The following is a 15,713-nucleotide window of genomic DNA, read 5'->3' as shown; positions in this document are numbered from 1 at the left end:
AGTGTATTGGGCGCGAACAGACCTGATACCACATAGTCTGAACCCCCTTCTCCCACAAAATATTAGGTAAATAATCTTTTTGTTACTGTTATCAAAGGTCTATGAAACTCAGGTAATTTCAAACCTTTGTCATAGAATTCTAGTCAAACCGGCACCTGGACAAATCAGCTCCTGGTTAAATCGACACCTGATATAGTCAATTCGTCACCCATGTTATATATAAATTTTAACAGTATTTTAAGCAAAAAGAGTAAAAATAAGTAAGGGGTTGCCAGAATTTTTTTCAGTATTTAAGCAAAAAGAGTTAAATACTAACTTTCACATTTTTGGGTGTTCATGTACATTTTGTATATATTTATTTTTCTCAACTTAATGACTTTTTTTGTGTATTTTTAATGATATATATATGAGTAGTCAAAATAATTATTACGTCTGGCAAGGCTTTTTTAATTTTATTCTGGGACACCTTTCTATGACGGCAAGGCTATGTTAATTTTTTTCTGGGACGCCTTCCTACGAAGCCTTCCTACGAACTTCGTAGGAAGACATCACAGAAAAAAAATAAAATAGCCTTGCCAGACGTCATAATTATTTGGGCTTATACATGAGATATTGGATATTTTTATGCATTATTTAAACCAGTTGAGCATTTTACAGGATTGTTTGTTTAATGCTTTTTAAACTTTACTGAAAAAAACCACCTTAAATTTGCTTATTATTTGGCATGAAAGTTTGATTTATTGAAAGGGACTCATAGTTTTCCATTTTATTTTAATAATTGTCTAATTGTTAAAACAACAGCTTGGGTAAGGGCTTCCTTGTTTACCTTTATACACAACAACATAATTTCACTTTGGTTTCGTTGTTTACCTAAATACACAACAACATATTCACTATGTACTTGGTAACAGTTATTAATTAATTGAATAGAAAATATTATAACAAATATTATTGGATGACGAATTGACGTCAAATAGGTGCCGATTTGACTAGATGCCAATTTAACCAGGTGCCGACTTGACTTGTACGTTTCAATTCCTCTGCGATCGTTTGCGGTATTTTCTTGAGAAAAACCTATTTTCCATCATCAAAGAGAAGAAGAAACTGCTTGAAAATAATTCTGGAACGCTTCATGATTGTTAAAATAAGTTAAATTCACTCAAAAAACAATTTTAAAACTTGCGATGTTTAAACAGGAAGTTTCAAAAGCACGTGTAAAAGAAGAAATTAACCGGTGAGAGTGGAAATCCGTACATAACAGATATCACTATAGTACGACTTTGAAAGCAAAACAGTTCCATCCTTTTGTAAAACAGTCTTTAATATACCTATCACATTAATGTTTGAAGGGTCTTAAGCTTATTCAAACCATAAAAGTTGGTATGAAACACCAAAACGGAATGAACAATAACCGATTACGTTTTGTAGTTTACAAATTCCAAACTGGTTCCCGTCAAACTACAACACTTTGTTCGAGTGTAGTGGAATACAAGCAGAAACCAGTTAGTTGTAAACTGGTTCCTGGCTGATTACTACACAATGACCTCTCATGCATAATGATGGAACACAAGCAAATTCCAGTTTGTATAGAAAATAGTAAATACGAAACCAAGCGTGGTAGGCAGAGAAATGTAATGAAGTTCAGGTCGCCAGTAATGGAACAATGACTGCGTCATTTTGCAAAAATAGCCTGACTTTAATCATTGCCCATTTCATTTATAAACTTTTCCTTAATATTTAGGGTAATACCAAAGACATTGACTAAAATTAATTTGGCTGATTATATGATCTTATAATTTCACAAAATTTTGACAAAATATAAAATTTCTTAAAATTTGAACCAATCACTTTATAAAAGTTTATTACAAATTTCATTGGATATACATGTATAGCAGTTTGGCAAACACTAATTATTTAGAAGCTTAACATTTCCCTAACAATAGTAGATTAAAGCGTTTAACGGTAAAGAGCTATCTCCCTGTAGTGTTATGGTCCACACTAATTTTTGTATTACCGCTTTTGATTATTTTGTGACGTTCTTAAACTTGTGCTATTTTTTTTTTTTTTTTTTTTTTTTTTATCTTTTTCAAACTTGATTTCAAATATATGATTTTGATTTTTTACAGTGAATACTTATACAATACATCTTCTTTTCTATAACAAAGTGATGTATACTGCATATTTAATTCAATTTATGAAAAATATGGTATATTTTTATTCATTTGTTGTATACAGTACATTTCTATATTTTGTTTAATGATACAACTATTTGATTTATTTTTAATGTACCACTTCGATATTTCTGTTATCCAATTATTTTAACATACCCAGTTTTTTAAAATGCAGAAATTATGAGGTTTTTAGTTATACAAACATGACCAATAACCCCACTGGATATATACTGCAATCATAAGAAATCCCATTCAGATATCTGATTCATATAAAATTATATGGATTTGCCTTATATCAAAATAACTAATCTTGCATTTTATAGAAATAAGAAGATGTGGTATTAGTACCAATGACAACTCTCCATCCAAGTCACAATGTGTAAAAAGTGTCCATTCTTCACAATTCATCATAATAAATGCACACAATAATTTCTGAATTTAAGTCTATATGATTTACATTGTTTTTCAATTTGACTGACCAATACATTTTTCTCTAACATACCTAGCACTGCTTTCTGATTGGGTCCATGATGTTTCAGTTTATGGGCCTTGACTTCAGAAGAGTTGAAGAATGTCAGTCTACACAGACCACATTTTTTAGTTTGAGCCTTAGACTGATGTTTTAACAAATGTCCATAATATGTCTGTGTGGTGCCCCAACCTTGGGAGACAAATTTGACAAGAAAAGCACGAAGGCAGTATAAACACAGTAAATGCTGGGAACTATCGTGTTTCTGAAATATAAAATAATTGAATATATATATAGGAAAACAAATATAAATGATTACCTTATTTTCACAGGAATATATTATTGTAAATTGATTAAATTGTATTAATATGGATACTTAAGTTCATGGCATTGTTAAAATCTGCCTGTAATGAAATTTGAAGGTTGTTGAACACAAAATTTGTGAATCTATATCTCCTTTTATCCTGTTTATTTACAGTGTTTTACTTTTAGGCAGCACATGGGTAATCAAGGTGACAATAAGATATACATCAAACAAAATTTCCATTGCGTCACTCCTCTTTTCCTCCATCCACCTTAAAGTTAGTTCCCATAGGCCTAGGGTTCTTTTTTTCAGTCTTTCTTTTCCTTTGTACTGTTTTTATTGACATTTTTGCAGTAGAGGAATTAATATTCTCTATTCAATCAAAGGTGTGAAGTGAATTGTCAAATTATAAATACTACATGTATTCTTTAAACATGTTATATAGGATGGTTTTAACACCATAACTGACTGAAATTTTAATTGTGGCTTGTGCAAATTTTGAATGTATATACTGACTAAAAATTCAAGTTTCAAAAAATCAGTTTGGTAGTTGATGAACAATAGTTGTAGAACGCATCAAAAGGAACAGCATGTGCACATGAAGCTAGCTTCCTTCTTTTTGAAATTATCTTTGACTTAGACAAACTAGAACCTCAGATATCTGACATTCATTGTGATGTACTCAATTTGTATCCAATTATTTAACTTTTTACCTTTTTAAAATGGTCGACAACATCACTGTACATAGATGATCTAAATTTACATAGCTGACATGTATATGGCATCTCACAAGCATTGTGGTTTTGTCTCATGTGGTTTGTGAGCGCCTGGCGAGACTCATGGTCACGTTCACATATACGACATAACAAGACATTTGTGTTGCTCATATGTACCTGAAAAGTTTAAAATAAAATGTTAATATATTTCTTTTTGAAGAATCATGACTTTTAATTAAGTTTCAGAAAACAGGATTTGGGTGTCTGAAAGATAAAAAAAAGTGCATACTCACTGCAACTATTAAATATTTGCTGTTTAGTAGTTTTCAAGAAAAGGTTCAACTCATCATATCATTACCCGAAGACAGACTTTCATCAATCAAATCTCATTTTTCATTAAAACTGAAAGAAAATTGTTAAAAGTTCTTTTTGTTTTTATGGAGTCAAACCTTCTTCTGGATCTTTCCATAGCTTGATTTGGACATCTGTATTACATTTTGTTGGATTCTTAAATTGATGGATAAAGCCATCCATACAATACCAAGAAAATTGGTACCCTCGAATAAAATTATTCACTGTAGTTCAATTATTAATTTTAAAGAATGAAATTAGAGATTTTATGTTAAAATTCTTCAACAGGCTGCATCTGAATCAGTGAATGTAATTTTGTTATGTCTAAGGTAGAGAAACCAATTTTTCTCATTGTTGAAGGCTGTACAGTTGTCTTTAATTGCTTACAACCTCTCATTTGAACTTTGGTGGAAATTGTCTCAATGGCAACTCCTTATTGTTATATTTGTATAATTTAATTTTGGATGTAACACGTCTTCTGATTGGCTGACGTTATTTTGTTATGAGCCCATAGACATAATTTAGTCATGTGACCGTGACGTCATCAACGTTTTTTCTTGGTTTTCTACGGTTTAAAATGGAATTTAGAATCAAATTATAAGAAATGACTGTAATATTTTTTCTGTCTATTCGAAATAACATAAAAAATGTGGTGCACACTGTTAAATAACCCGCTATGCACGTTATTCAGTGTGCACCAAATTTTTTATGTTATTTCTTCATAGACAAAAACCAGGTGCTCCGCAGGGCGCAGCTTTATACGACCGCAGAGGTCAAACCCTGAACAGTTGGGGCAAGTATGGACAAATCATTCAAGCGTGATACAGCTCTGAATTTGGATTGTGATCAAATTTTTGACATTACATGTTTTTTTTTACACAAAACAAATGTCAAGATTTTACAAATCAATTAAAGATTTCTTCTTCAAACTTATTTAAATCTAAAATTAAAAAGTTGACACAGCATAGGTTTCTGACACAGAATAAATGTGATCTAATGAACTTAAAACATTTTTTTTTGCCTTTGAGCGATTCACTATGCTGTTGAATATTAATCCTCTAAAAAAAATGTTTGAAGAAATTTTCTTTTTATTTATGAAATCTGAAATGAGAAAAATTTAACCCCCCCCCCCCCCCCCCATTTTTTTTTCACATCCCCGTTTCCCTTATTCCAAAACTGATATCAATTCAAATTTCTAATGGAGTTTGCAACAATAACTACTCTTTTAAATATATCATAAAATATTAAAATGTAAAATAAAGTGCTTGTTATCACTGAATGGTAAAGATTGGTTGGTAGTAAAAGTGAATATACATTGTTTATTGTATAAAACAATAAAAAAAACTTAATCAGCAACATTTAATATTGGCAAATTTCCAATGAAGTTATTTACATAAAGTTATTGGCAAATAAAAATAGAAAATGACATCATAGTCATGTCTGGCAAATGTCCAACATACATTATCTAAAAACATTTTAGATAAGATAAGGAAAAAAAGCTTCATCAGCAACATTTTATATTGGCAAATTTCCAATGAAGTTATTTACATAAAGTTATTGGCAAATAAAAATAGAAAATGACATCATAGTCATGTCTGGCAAATTTCCAACATATATTATCAACTACTATTCTATACAAAGAAAGATAACTCCAATTGAAAATTAATTGCTATTGCACAATATTGTGCAATTAGATATTTCTTGCTATTGTGCAATACTGTGCAATTGAAAATTTCTTGCTTTTGCACAATACTTGATATGGAATCCTGATTTGGACCAACTTGAAAACTGGGCCCATAATCAAAAATCAAAGTACATGTTTAGATAAAGCATATCAAATAAGCCCAAGAATTTAATTTTTGTTAAAATCAAACTTAGTTTAATTTTGGACCCTTTGGACCTTAATGTAGACCAATTTGAAAACTGGACCAAAAATTAAGAATCTACATACACAGTTAGATTTGGCATATCAAAGAACCCATTTATTCAATTTTTGATGAAATCAAACAAAGTTTAATTTTGGACCCCCATTTGGACCAACTTGAAAACTAGGCCAATAATTAAAAATCTAAGTACATTTTTAAATTCAGCATATCAAAGAACCCCAAGGATTCAATTTTTGATGAAATCACACAAAGTTCAATTTTGGACCCTTTGGGCCCCTTATTCCTAAACTGTTGGGACCAAAACTCCCAAAATCAAACCCAACCTTCCTTTCATGGTCATAAACCTTGTGTTTAAATTTCATTGATTTCTATTTACTTATACTAAAGTTATGGTGCAAAAACCAAGAATAATGCTTATTTGGGCCCTTTTTTGGCCCTTAATTCCTAAACTGTTGGAACCAAAACTCCCAAAATCAATCCCAACCGTCCTTTTGTGGTCATAAACCTTGTGTCAAAATTTCATAGATTTCTATTCACTTAAACTAAAGTTATAGTGCGAAAACCAAGAAAATGCTTATTTGGGCCCTTTTTGGCCCCTAATTCCTAAAATATTGGGACCAAAACTCCCAAAATCAATCCCAACCTTCCTTTTGTGGTTATAAACCTTGTGTTTAAATTTCATTGATTTCTATTCCCTTTTACTAAAGTTAGAGTGCGAAAACTAAAAGTATTCGGACGACGACGACGACGACGACGCCAACGTGATAGCAATATACGACCAAAAAATTAAAATTTTTGCGGTCGTATAAAAATATTACAGTCATTCCTTAAATAAGGTCAAAAGTTTATTTGAAGTCAAAGTATAAATATTTACAAACCTTATCCACATGGGTCTGCATTTCAAATGGTGTATCAAATTGTTTGTAGCAGTGTTTACATTGAGTAAGGTCACTGAGGTCAATATTCTGTTGTTTACTGCTGTCAATGTGACCTTGAATGTGCATCATGGCCTTGACATTGTTGTACAACATCTTGTTACAATACCAGCACTGAAAATAGAAAGAAATAGAAATACATTCAAAACAGAATACATAATAAAATTGTAAACTATATCTTTGAGAAAGATTTAGTTTTCTTTGTTGTGTATTGTGTACTAGTATTTGTCTGTCTTTTCATTTTTTAGCCATGCCGTTGTCAGTTTATTTTTGATTTATGAGTTTACCTGTCCCTCTGGTATCCATCCCTCTTTTTTAGCTATAAAATCTTTTTTCAATCTTGTATTGGGGATTTCTAAAATCAGCATTAAATCTACCCCTGTAACCATGGCTACAAACCTTGAACCTGAATTCTCCTTTCTCCTCTTCATATGTAGGGTCACCTTCCATCTTGCCATAGTAATATTCATCTAATGGAACCCAATTACCTGTAATTAGATAATAATTTACAGGTAAATAAAAAGTAAAATTATCACAAAAATACAAAAAGCCAGCTGGGAATATTCAAAACGGTAAGTCCCATATCAAACAGCAAAACCAAAAGCTCAAACACATCAAATGAATGGATAACATGTACAACTGCAAAATTTCCAACCAGATACAGGCATTTTTTTATGTAGAAAATAAAAGCTACTAAATTGAATGGACAAACCTTGGAAAGTGTAGGTAGACTTTTAAACTCAATCAATCTCTTACAAAACCTGAACTTCAGATGAAAATATATATATGATGTTTGTTTGCTTTGCATGAAATACATGATATATCACTTCAGAATTTTTCTCAATTATGATTGGTATATATAATCATTAATCACAAAAACCAAAAGAATAGTTTTTACATTTGCAATGATGCAACATCTCCTAATTTCATATTAAATTAGCTGAGCATGATTTTAATGGCATTTATCAAAGATTGTTTTACTTAAGTATACCCAGACATCAAAAAGAGATGTACTCACATAAAAAACTATTAAGTTGCTAAGCTAATAACTCTGTTCATTTCAGTGACAAAGATATCTGTTGGACATACAGTTTCATTCTCAATTTTAGACAAAGAGACAGACAACAGATTTGTAATATAGCCATACCCCCTCCTAGAGTAGGATATACCATGAAGAACATTCTAGTCTTTCTAGCTATCAAATGTTCAAGTGCACAATGTTATAATGAAAATTCCAGTAGTCATGCAAACTAAACATCATACAACAACTGTTCATGCATGTCATTAAAACAAGGAAATTTTCATGAAATATGTTAGGGGTGGAATTTTTATAAGATAGCCCTTAGAAATATTTCACTAAATTTAAGAACTGTTTGCAATTATATAAAAATTTTATCACTGCAGATCCTTGGGTACCCGTCAAATAGGAATTTGTGGGTTTTTCTCCATATAAGTCTATAGGAAATTTACAATTAATTCGAACACTTAAATAAATGGTTCACCTAATTCCCACAAATCAAATCTGTAACCAAATGAATCAGGATGAGTCCACAATAATCAGGAATGGAATGATTAATCTTAATAATGAACAAAGAAAGGAGTTTTCTATTACAGCTGAACTATTTGAGTATGTTCTTAGTGCATGAAAACTATATTTGCCTGGGCCACAATTAAAAAATATTTTGGTTTGCCTGAATCCCTACCCAAAGGTTGAGACAGTGGGTAGGTAGGTAGGCATTTTCATTTTTTTTTTAAAAAGAGAAATTGAAGTATTGGGTGTTTATTAGTCTTCATGCCTATCTGATTAAAAAAAAACTTCTTCAAATCAGGACAATAAAAGAATTTGAGTAGGCAGCTTTTTTCTGGGTAGGTAGCGTTTGGGCAAACAAACCTATTCTTTTTTATGGCCCTGTTTAAATAGAACAAACATATATTGATAATTAGCCAACAAAAAAAGTATTGTTAACATAACAACCAGCTATCAAACAGGTGTATGTAACCAGTCCTATGATTTTATTGACTAGTAATAATAAATATTATATTTTAAATGGATGGTTCACATAGCAAACTTCACTTCGTTGGCTTTAAATCTTTTTTTTGCACAAACTCAAGTAATCCAGCTGTTAGAAGATAGAGGAATGTCCCACAGTGAACATGGTGAAAGACATTAGGATGCAGGAACTTACCATCAACACATATATCTGGACTCTTATCTAAAAATTCAATGGTGGCAAATGATGAGAAAATACATGCAAGCACATGCTGTCATACACAGTGGCAGAATGTTCAATTCCTTAAATTTTTAAGTCATAGTGTTGTACAGAACATTATCATAGGCGGATTTAGAGAAGGGCCCAGGGAAAAATTTGGTTAATTATAGCGTTAATCACTAAAACATGACTGCATATTCTTTTATATAATTTGCTCTTGAATCTGTCTTTTACTAGCAATGAAATTTCAAAAAGCTTAGAGAGCATTATTTTTAAAATTAAATACGCCTGCACATAGTTTTTTCTTGCTAATAAGGACAAATACAAAGCCTAACCCTAAAAAGAATCCTCTAAAAGCTGTCTTATTAACCTAACTTGAAACTACAACGTGGCGCATTGCATAAATTCCGCCAATTATTTGAAAAATCCGATCTTTCCTTTGCGCCCAAATGTTATATTTTCAGAATATCAACTTATATGGCCAAACTCATAACTTACAACTTTGCTATAGTGTCTAGAACTTAGAACTGTCTCACAATTTTACTCCTGTGTTCAGTACTTTCTTTAGGTTTTATGACCACGTTGATTTATGAAAGAACTGTGTTTTATCAAGGTTTAAACATTACTTGTATGGGTTTTATGATGACTGATTTCTTATAACAAGATTTTCTTTTGCAATATTACGTTATTAAATGGTACAAAAATTAATTTGTCTTGGCCCCAAATGTTATATCTTTGAAAAAGCTCCAAATTATCTCCCTTTGATGAAAATTGTCATTTTCTTGAATTAAAATTGAAATATCTCTTATTAACTCATCGGTGACCCATTTTAATCGGTGACCTCAAATATGCTTATTTTATAAAGTTTATTTATAGAAGAAAATAGCAAAATCCTATATTTAAAATAAAATTGATTTATACCCGGGAGCCCCCTTAAAGTGTTTTACTGGAGCTATGCCAAGTCATATTGAATTTAAAATGCAAATGCAATGTATTTAATAGCATTGAAATCACTATAAAAAATATTAAAATTATTTCAAGGTTTTAAAATAATGTTATACTTGCAATAACTACAAAGAATCTCCATATTCATATACTACAAGCAAAGCACACAAGATAAGACAACTAAAGCATTCATTTCCTAATTATCTAGCCATGATTTCAAATGATGTAACAAAGTACCCATAATGCACTTACCACTTTCATCACTCTCAAAAGGTCTTTTTCTACCATATTCATCCACCTCGCCTGGTCGCCTTGGTTTTTTCTTGGCCAGTTGATCTTGTTGGAAATTTGCTGGCCGTTTGTACCCCATTCCCATTGTACCACTGACAGGCTGACCAACCTGTTGCACTGTAAATGTATAGTTGTAATAAAACAAATCAATGGCTTCTACAGTTTTAGTTTTCAGAACCCTTGTATGTATGTGCCTGTAATTCAGTGGTTGTAGTTTGTTTATGTGTTACATATTTGTTTTTTGTTAATTTTTTGTACATAAATTAGGCCGTTAGTTTTCTCGTTTGAATTGTTTTTCATTGTCATTTCGGGGCCTTTTATAGCTGACTATGTGATATGGACTTTGCTGATTGTTGAAGGCCATATGTGACCTATAATTGTTAATTTCTGTGTCATTTGGTCTCTTGTGGAGCACTGTCTCATTGGCAATCATACCACATCTTTTTTATATTTAGACACCAATTAATAAAGTGTTATTATTTTATGTGAAATATCTATTTAAGGTGGTTCCCAACACATTCACTGAAATCAATTTGGCTTGTTTATTTTTCATAAAATTTTGACAAAGTATTTTCTTTGATTCCATGACAAAAATATAAAAATTTCTAAAAATTTGAACCAACGATTTTACCAGAAAATTTACACTGGTTACATAGCAGTTTGACAAACACTTATTTTGATCATTGAGAAACTTAAAATTCCCTGAAGATCACAACGTAATTAAAACTTTTAGCTGATTTGACAGAGTTATCTCCCTGTAGTGTTAGGTACCACCTTAAGAAATCTGAAATGGTTTAGTCATTTTACATCCCTTATTTAATAAAAGTAGAAATACACATAGTATGCATAATTTGAATTCTTTTTTGATTCCTGAAACTATGCATGATGTGTAAATCTTTATCTTTGTGAGGAGGACTAATTGGTAAAATTATTAACCATGCCTGTAATTCAGTGGCTGTTGTCAGTTGTCATATTCTTTATTTTTTTTCTTGTTTTGTACTTAAATAACACCAGTGTTATAGTCAACCTGTTATGGCCTTTTGATCAACTTGTAGGGTATAGGTTTTGATTTTTGTTGAAGGCTGAATAATGACATTTAGTTGCTGAACTCTTTTGGTGTCAGCTGGCAGCTACCAAGTCTTATTTTTAAATAAAATATATTTATCACATTCAAAATATGCTTATTTTACCCATGTAATTTTATAAATTTATAAAATCCAGTCCAGGTTTTTACAGACATATAAATCATATGTGATCATACCTTGTTGCATTGGTCTAATAAATGCCTGCTGTTGTTGAGGCTAAAAATAGAACGAAAGCATGCTATTTTTAATGACTGAAACAAATCAAAGGACTGTAAAGCATGAATAGGAAAAAAATAAAGTTATCGAGTGACATAAATATGTATGTTCACAGCTCTGGTTTTGGTTTTTGTGGATAATCATGACAAGAGCAATCATATCATGTCTCATTTTGACAATATTGATCATTTCTGTTTGAGTGGATAGTTATAACAATGGCTGACACAGATAATTTCTGTTTGAATTGTCCTTCTTGATTTATCTTTATTCATTTTAATTATTATTTATCCATTTGGTATAAACCAATTTTTACTCACCATAACATTAGCCACTGGTTTCATCGTCCATTGTCCCAGTTGACCTTGGTTTGTCTGGCTGACATTGATTAGTTTGTACACTTGTTGTTGTTGTTGTGGTTGGGTTAATGGCTGTGGTTGTTGTACAGGTTGTCGGGGCTTGGACGCTGGTGTTTCTCCAACAAATATAATATCCGGACTAGAAGAACGTTCTGAAAATTTTATAATTAGGAAATTATTTTTTTAAAGTTGAGCAATAAGTCGTCTCAAACTACACTTCAGATAATGTTGATTTGTCATGTTCACTTGTACACCATCAATGACCGTAGACATGGTTGATAGCTTACCTGTCATGTTCACTTGTACACCGTCAATGACTGTAGACATGGTTGATAGCTTACCTGTCATGTTCACTTGTACACCGTCAATGACCGTAGACATGGTTGATAGCTTACCTGTCATGTTAACTTGTACACCGTCAATGACCGTAGACATGGTTGATAGCTAACTTGTCATGTTCACTTGAACACCGTCAATGACCGTAGACATGGTTGATAGCTTACTTGTCATGTTCACTTGTACACCGTCAATGACCGTAGACATGGTTGATAGCTTACCTGTCATGTTCACTTGTACACCGTCAATGACTATAGACATGGTTGATAGCTTACCTGTCATGTTCACTTGTACACCGGCAATGACCGTAGACATGGTTGATAGCTTACTTGTCATGTTCACTTGTACACCGTCAATGACCGTAGACATGGTTGATAGCTAACTTGTCATGTTCACTTGAACACAGTCAATGACCGTAGACATGGTTGATAGCTTACTTGTCATGTTCACTTGTACACCGTCAATGACCGTAGACGTGGTTGATAGCTTACTTGTCATGTTCACTTGTACACCATCAATGACCGTAGACATGGTTGATAGCTTACTTGTCATGTTCACTTGTACACCGTCAATGACCGTAGACGTGGTTGATAGCTTACTTGTCATGTTCACTCTTACACCGTCAATGACTGTAGACATGGTTGATAGCTTACTTCTTCCAAATCAAATTTAACAATTAACATGATAAAAATCAAAAATTTATTCTAAGATATTGAAATCAAAATAATTTTTCCAAAACAGTCCACTCTTCAGGGAAGATTAGTTTATAGCTAACTGTGTAACCCTCTTAAAATCAAGAATTATTGTCGTTGTCGTTATCTCAAAGTCGGCAGGTCCACAGAAATATTTTGAGATGACTGTGGATCAGCACAAATGAATATGTTGTAAGTTTGACCAAACAAGTGAAACTGTGAGCTACTGCTCACTGATGATACCCCCGCCGCAAGTGGATAATATTAATAGTGTAAAAATATGCAAGTGTTCGGTAAACAGGAAGTTGTCGAGTGATGAATCTGAAAACGCATCACACGGTATAGCTGACTTATAAAAATCCTGAAACCAAATTTCAGAAATCCTTGTATTGTAGTTCCTGAGAAAAATGTGACGAAAATTTTTAACTTGGTTATCATGTGTAAAATCATACAATTGTTCGGTAAACAGGAAGTTGTCGAGTGATGAATCTGAAAACGCATCACACGGTATAGCTGACTTATATAAATCCTGAAACCAAATTTCAGAAATCCTTGTATTGTAGTTCCTGAGAAAAATGTGACGAAAATTTTTAACTTGGTTATCATGTGTAAAATCATACAAGTGTTCGGTAAACAGGAAGTTGTCGAGTGATGAATCTGAAAACGCATCACACGGTATAGCTGACTTATATAAATCCTGAAACCAAATTTCAGAAATCCTTGTATTGTAGTTCCTGAGAAAAATGTGACGAAAATTTTCAACTTGGCTATCATGTGTAAAATCAGACAAGTGTTCGGTAAACAGGAAGTTGTCAAGTGATGAATCTGAAAACGCATCACACGGTATGGCTGACATATATAAATGTTGATACCAAATAACAGAAAGGGTGGATGTGTAGTTCCTGAGAAAAATGTGACGAAAGTTTCATGGGACGGACTGACTGACGGACGGACTGACGGACTGATGGACGGACTGACGGACGGACGGACAGACAGAGGTAAAACAGTATACCCCCCCTTTTTTAAAGCGGGGGTATAACTAGTATATATTTGTTTAGGGGTCAGCTGAAGGAATCCTCCAGGTGCGGGAATTTCTCGCTACATTGATGACCTGTTGGTGACCTTCTGCTGTTGTTTTTTCTATGGTCGGGTTGTTGTCTCTTTGACACATTCCCCATTTCCATTCTCAATTTTAACGTTAAGTTTAGCTAAGAAAAATCCAGATTGATATATGTAGGGGCCAATATTCTGATATCAACATAAAAATCAATGTGTAAATTCATACCTGGTTCTTTTGCAATTGGTGATTGAGTTTTTAATGCAGGAGTTGCCTTTTGAGTAACTTGAGGCGATACTTTGCCAACATTGTCAACTTTGTTTATAATTGTAGCTTTGCCTATCCTTGCCTTGGCTTGAGCATCTCTAACTTGGGCAATGGCTTGGTCATATTGATATCTTGCCACTTGCTGTGCAGTGATCTGACTTGGGGATAAAGCCTCCTCAGTACATTCCATAAAGAGCTCAATGCCCATTGTCCTACGACTCCTGGTGGCATTTCTCTTCACTGGCATGGTCGTTTTGGAAGCTTTACTCTGAAATCAGACATTGAAGAGTTGATAAAAGGGAGATAAATGACAACTTATATAACATGTATAACTTTACTGTAAATTCTGAAATTATTGCTAGAGTTTAATATAGATTTTGGAAGAATGGACTTAAATACTAGTTAATTATTGCACTTTTGGGGAAATATTTATAAGTATCAGATATCAGTACAAGGTACTAGTATAAAATTGAGTTCTTATTATTGCAATTTTCTTTCATTTGAATATAATAAAAACCTTGCAATAATTTCTGAATTTGCAGTATTTGGTTTTTAATATAATAAAAACCTTGCAATAATTTGTGAATTTGCAGTATTTGTTTTTTAATATAATAAAAATCTTGCAATAACTTCTGAATTTGCAGTATTTGTTTTTTTGGCTAGTTGATTATATGTTTATCTATTGATATATTTATGTCACAAACATTTTTATAATATTTGTTTATAGCAATAAACAATGATAAATGTAAAAAAGAAGATGTGGTATAATTGCCAATGCAACAACTCTCCACAAGAGACCAAATGACACAGAAATTAAGAACTATAGGTTACTGTACGGCCTTCAACAATGTATATTATCAAAAGGGTTAATACAATTCAATTAAATAACATGATTAATGAACATAATTAATAGAAAATAGTGGGACTGAAACAATTTATATACATGTAATAGAGGGTATTGCTTTACATTTGATTAATTAAGGTGGTACCTAACACTTTAAGGGCATATCCAACAGTTTATTTCTGACGGTGAGAAATTTTTCCCCTTAAGATATTTCATTCTTCAGTTGACAGAGAATCGAATTTTGCCAAAAAAAATATATGTTGTGGATTTCGTTTTTGCAAAAATTACTGCTGAAATTGGGCTCAAATTGAAGCAAAATAATTCAAGATGGTTAGAAAAATCTAACTTTACCATTTAAAGCATTAATTCTTACTCAAATAAAAGCCAAAAACGTTATGGTGGACGCAAACAACGGCAAGAAATGAACATTTGAAATGCACATTTTTGATTTTTTGAAATATTTCTAACTGTGTTGATTTGGCCAAAGACAGATATGTTATTCTTTTTAAAAAATGGAACTTCATAACGTTTTGAAAAATATTTGTCACCATGCTCGTTTTTGAGAAAAATTGAGTAATATAA

The 15,713-nt window shown here is 32.1% G+C and overlaps 1 protein-coding gene across 8 annotated transcripts in view; it reads right to left on the bottom strand.

Moving 5' to 3' along the window:
- Positions 1 to 15,713, bottom strand: part of LOC139495131 (uncharacterized) — a 41,053-nt gene that overhangs the window by 12,922 nt on the left and 12,418 nt on the right. For 4 of the 8 annotated variants that reach the window (XM_071283293.1, XM_071283288.1, XM_071283289.1 and 1 more), the window contains 9 exons: positions 14,249 to 14,555; positions 11,897 to 12,087; positions 11,540 to 11,579; positions 10,240 to 10,395; positions 9,019 to 9,045; positions 7,232 to 7,320; positions 6,776 to 6,946; positions 3,658 to 3,837; positions 2,674 to 2,905 (listed from right to left, as the gene is read on the bottom strand). In XM_071283293.1, the coding sequence (XP_071139394.1) occupies positions 2,674 to 2,905; positions 3,658 to 3,837; positions 6,776 to 6,946; positions 7,232 to 7,320; positions 9,019 to 9,045; positions 10,240 to 10,395; positions 11,540 to 11,579; positions 11,897 to 12,087; positions 14,249 to 14,534 (1,372 nt within the window). In that variant the 5' untranslated portion in view covers positions 14,535 to 14,555. The remainder of the gene's footprint in view (positions 1 to 2,673; positions 2,906 to 3,657; positions 3,838 to 6,775; positions 6,947 to 7,231; positions 7,321 to 9,018; positions 9,046 to 10,239; positions 10,396 to 11,539; positions 11,580 to 11,896; positions 12,088 to 14,248; positions 14,556 to 15,713) is intronic. The other 4 variants (XM_071283295.1, XM_071283290.1, XM_071283291.1 and 1 more) reach the window with 1 other exon arrangement.

The sequence above is a fragment of the Mytilus edulis genome, chromosome 11 (genome assembly GCF_963676685.1).
Source record: "Mytilus edulis chromosome 11, xbMytEdul2.2, whole genome shotgun sequence".
Taxonomy (NCBI): Eukaryota; Metazoa; Mollusca; class Bivalvia; order Mytilida; family Mytilidae; genus Mytilus; species Mytilus edulis.
This window is presented reverse-complemented; position numbering and strand designations above follow the sequence as displayed.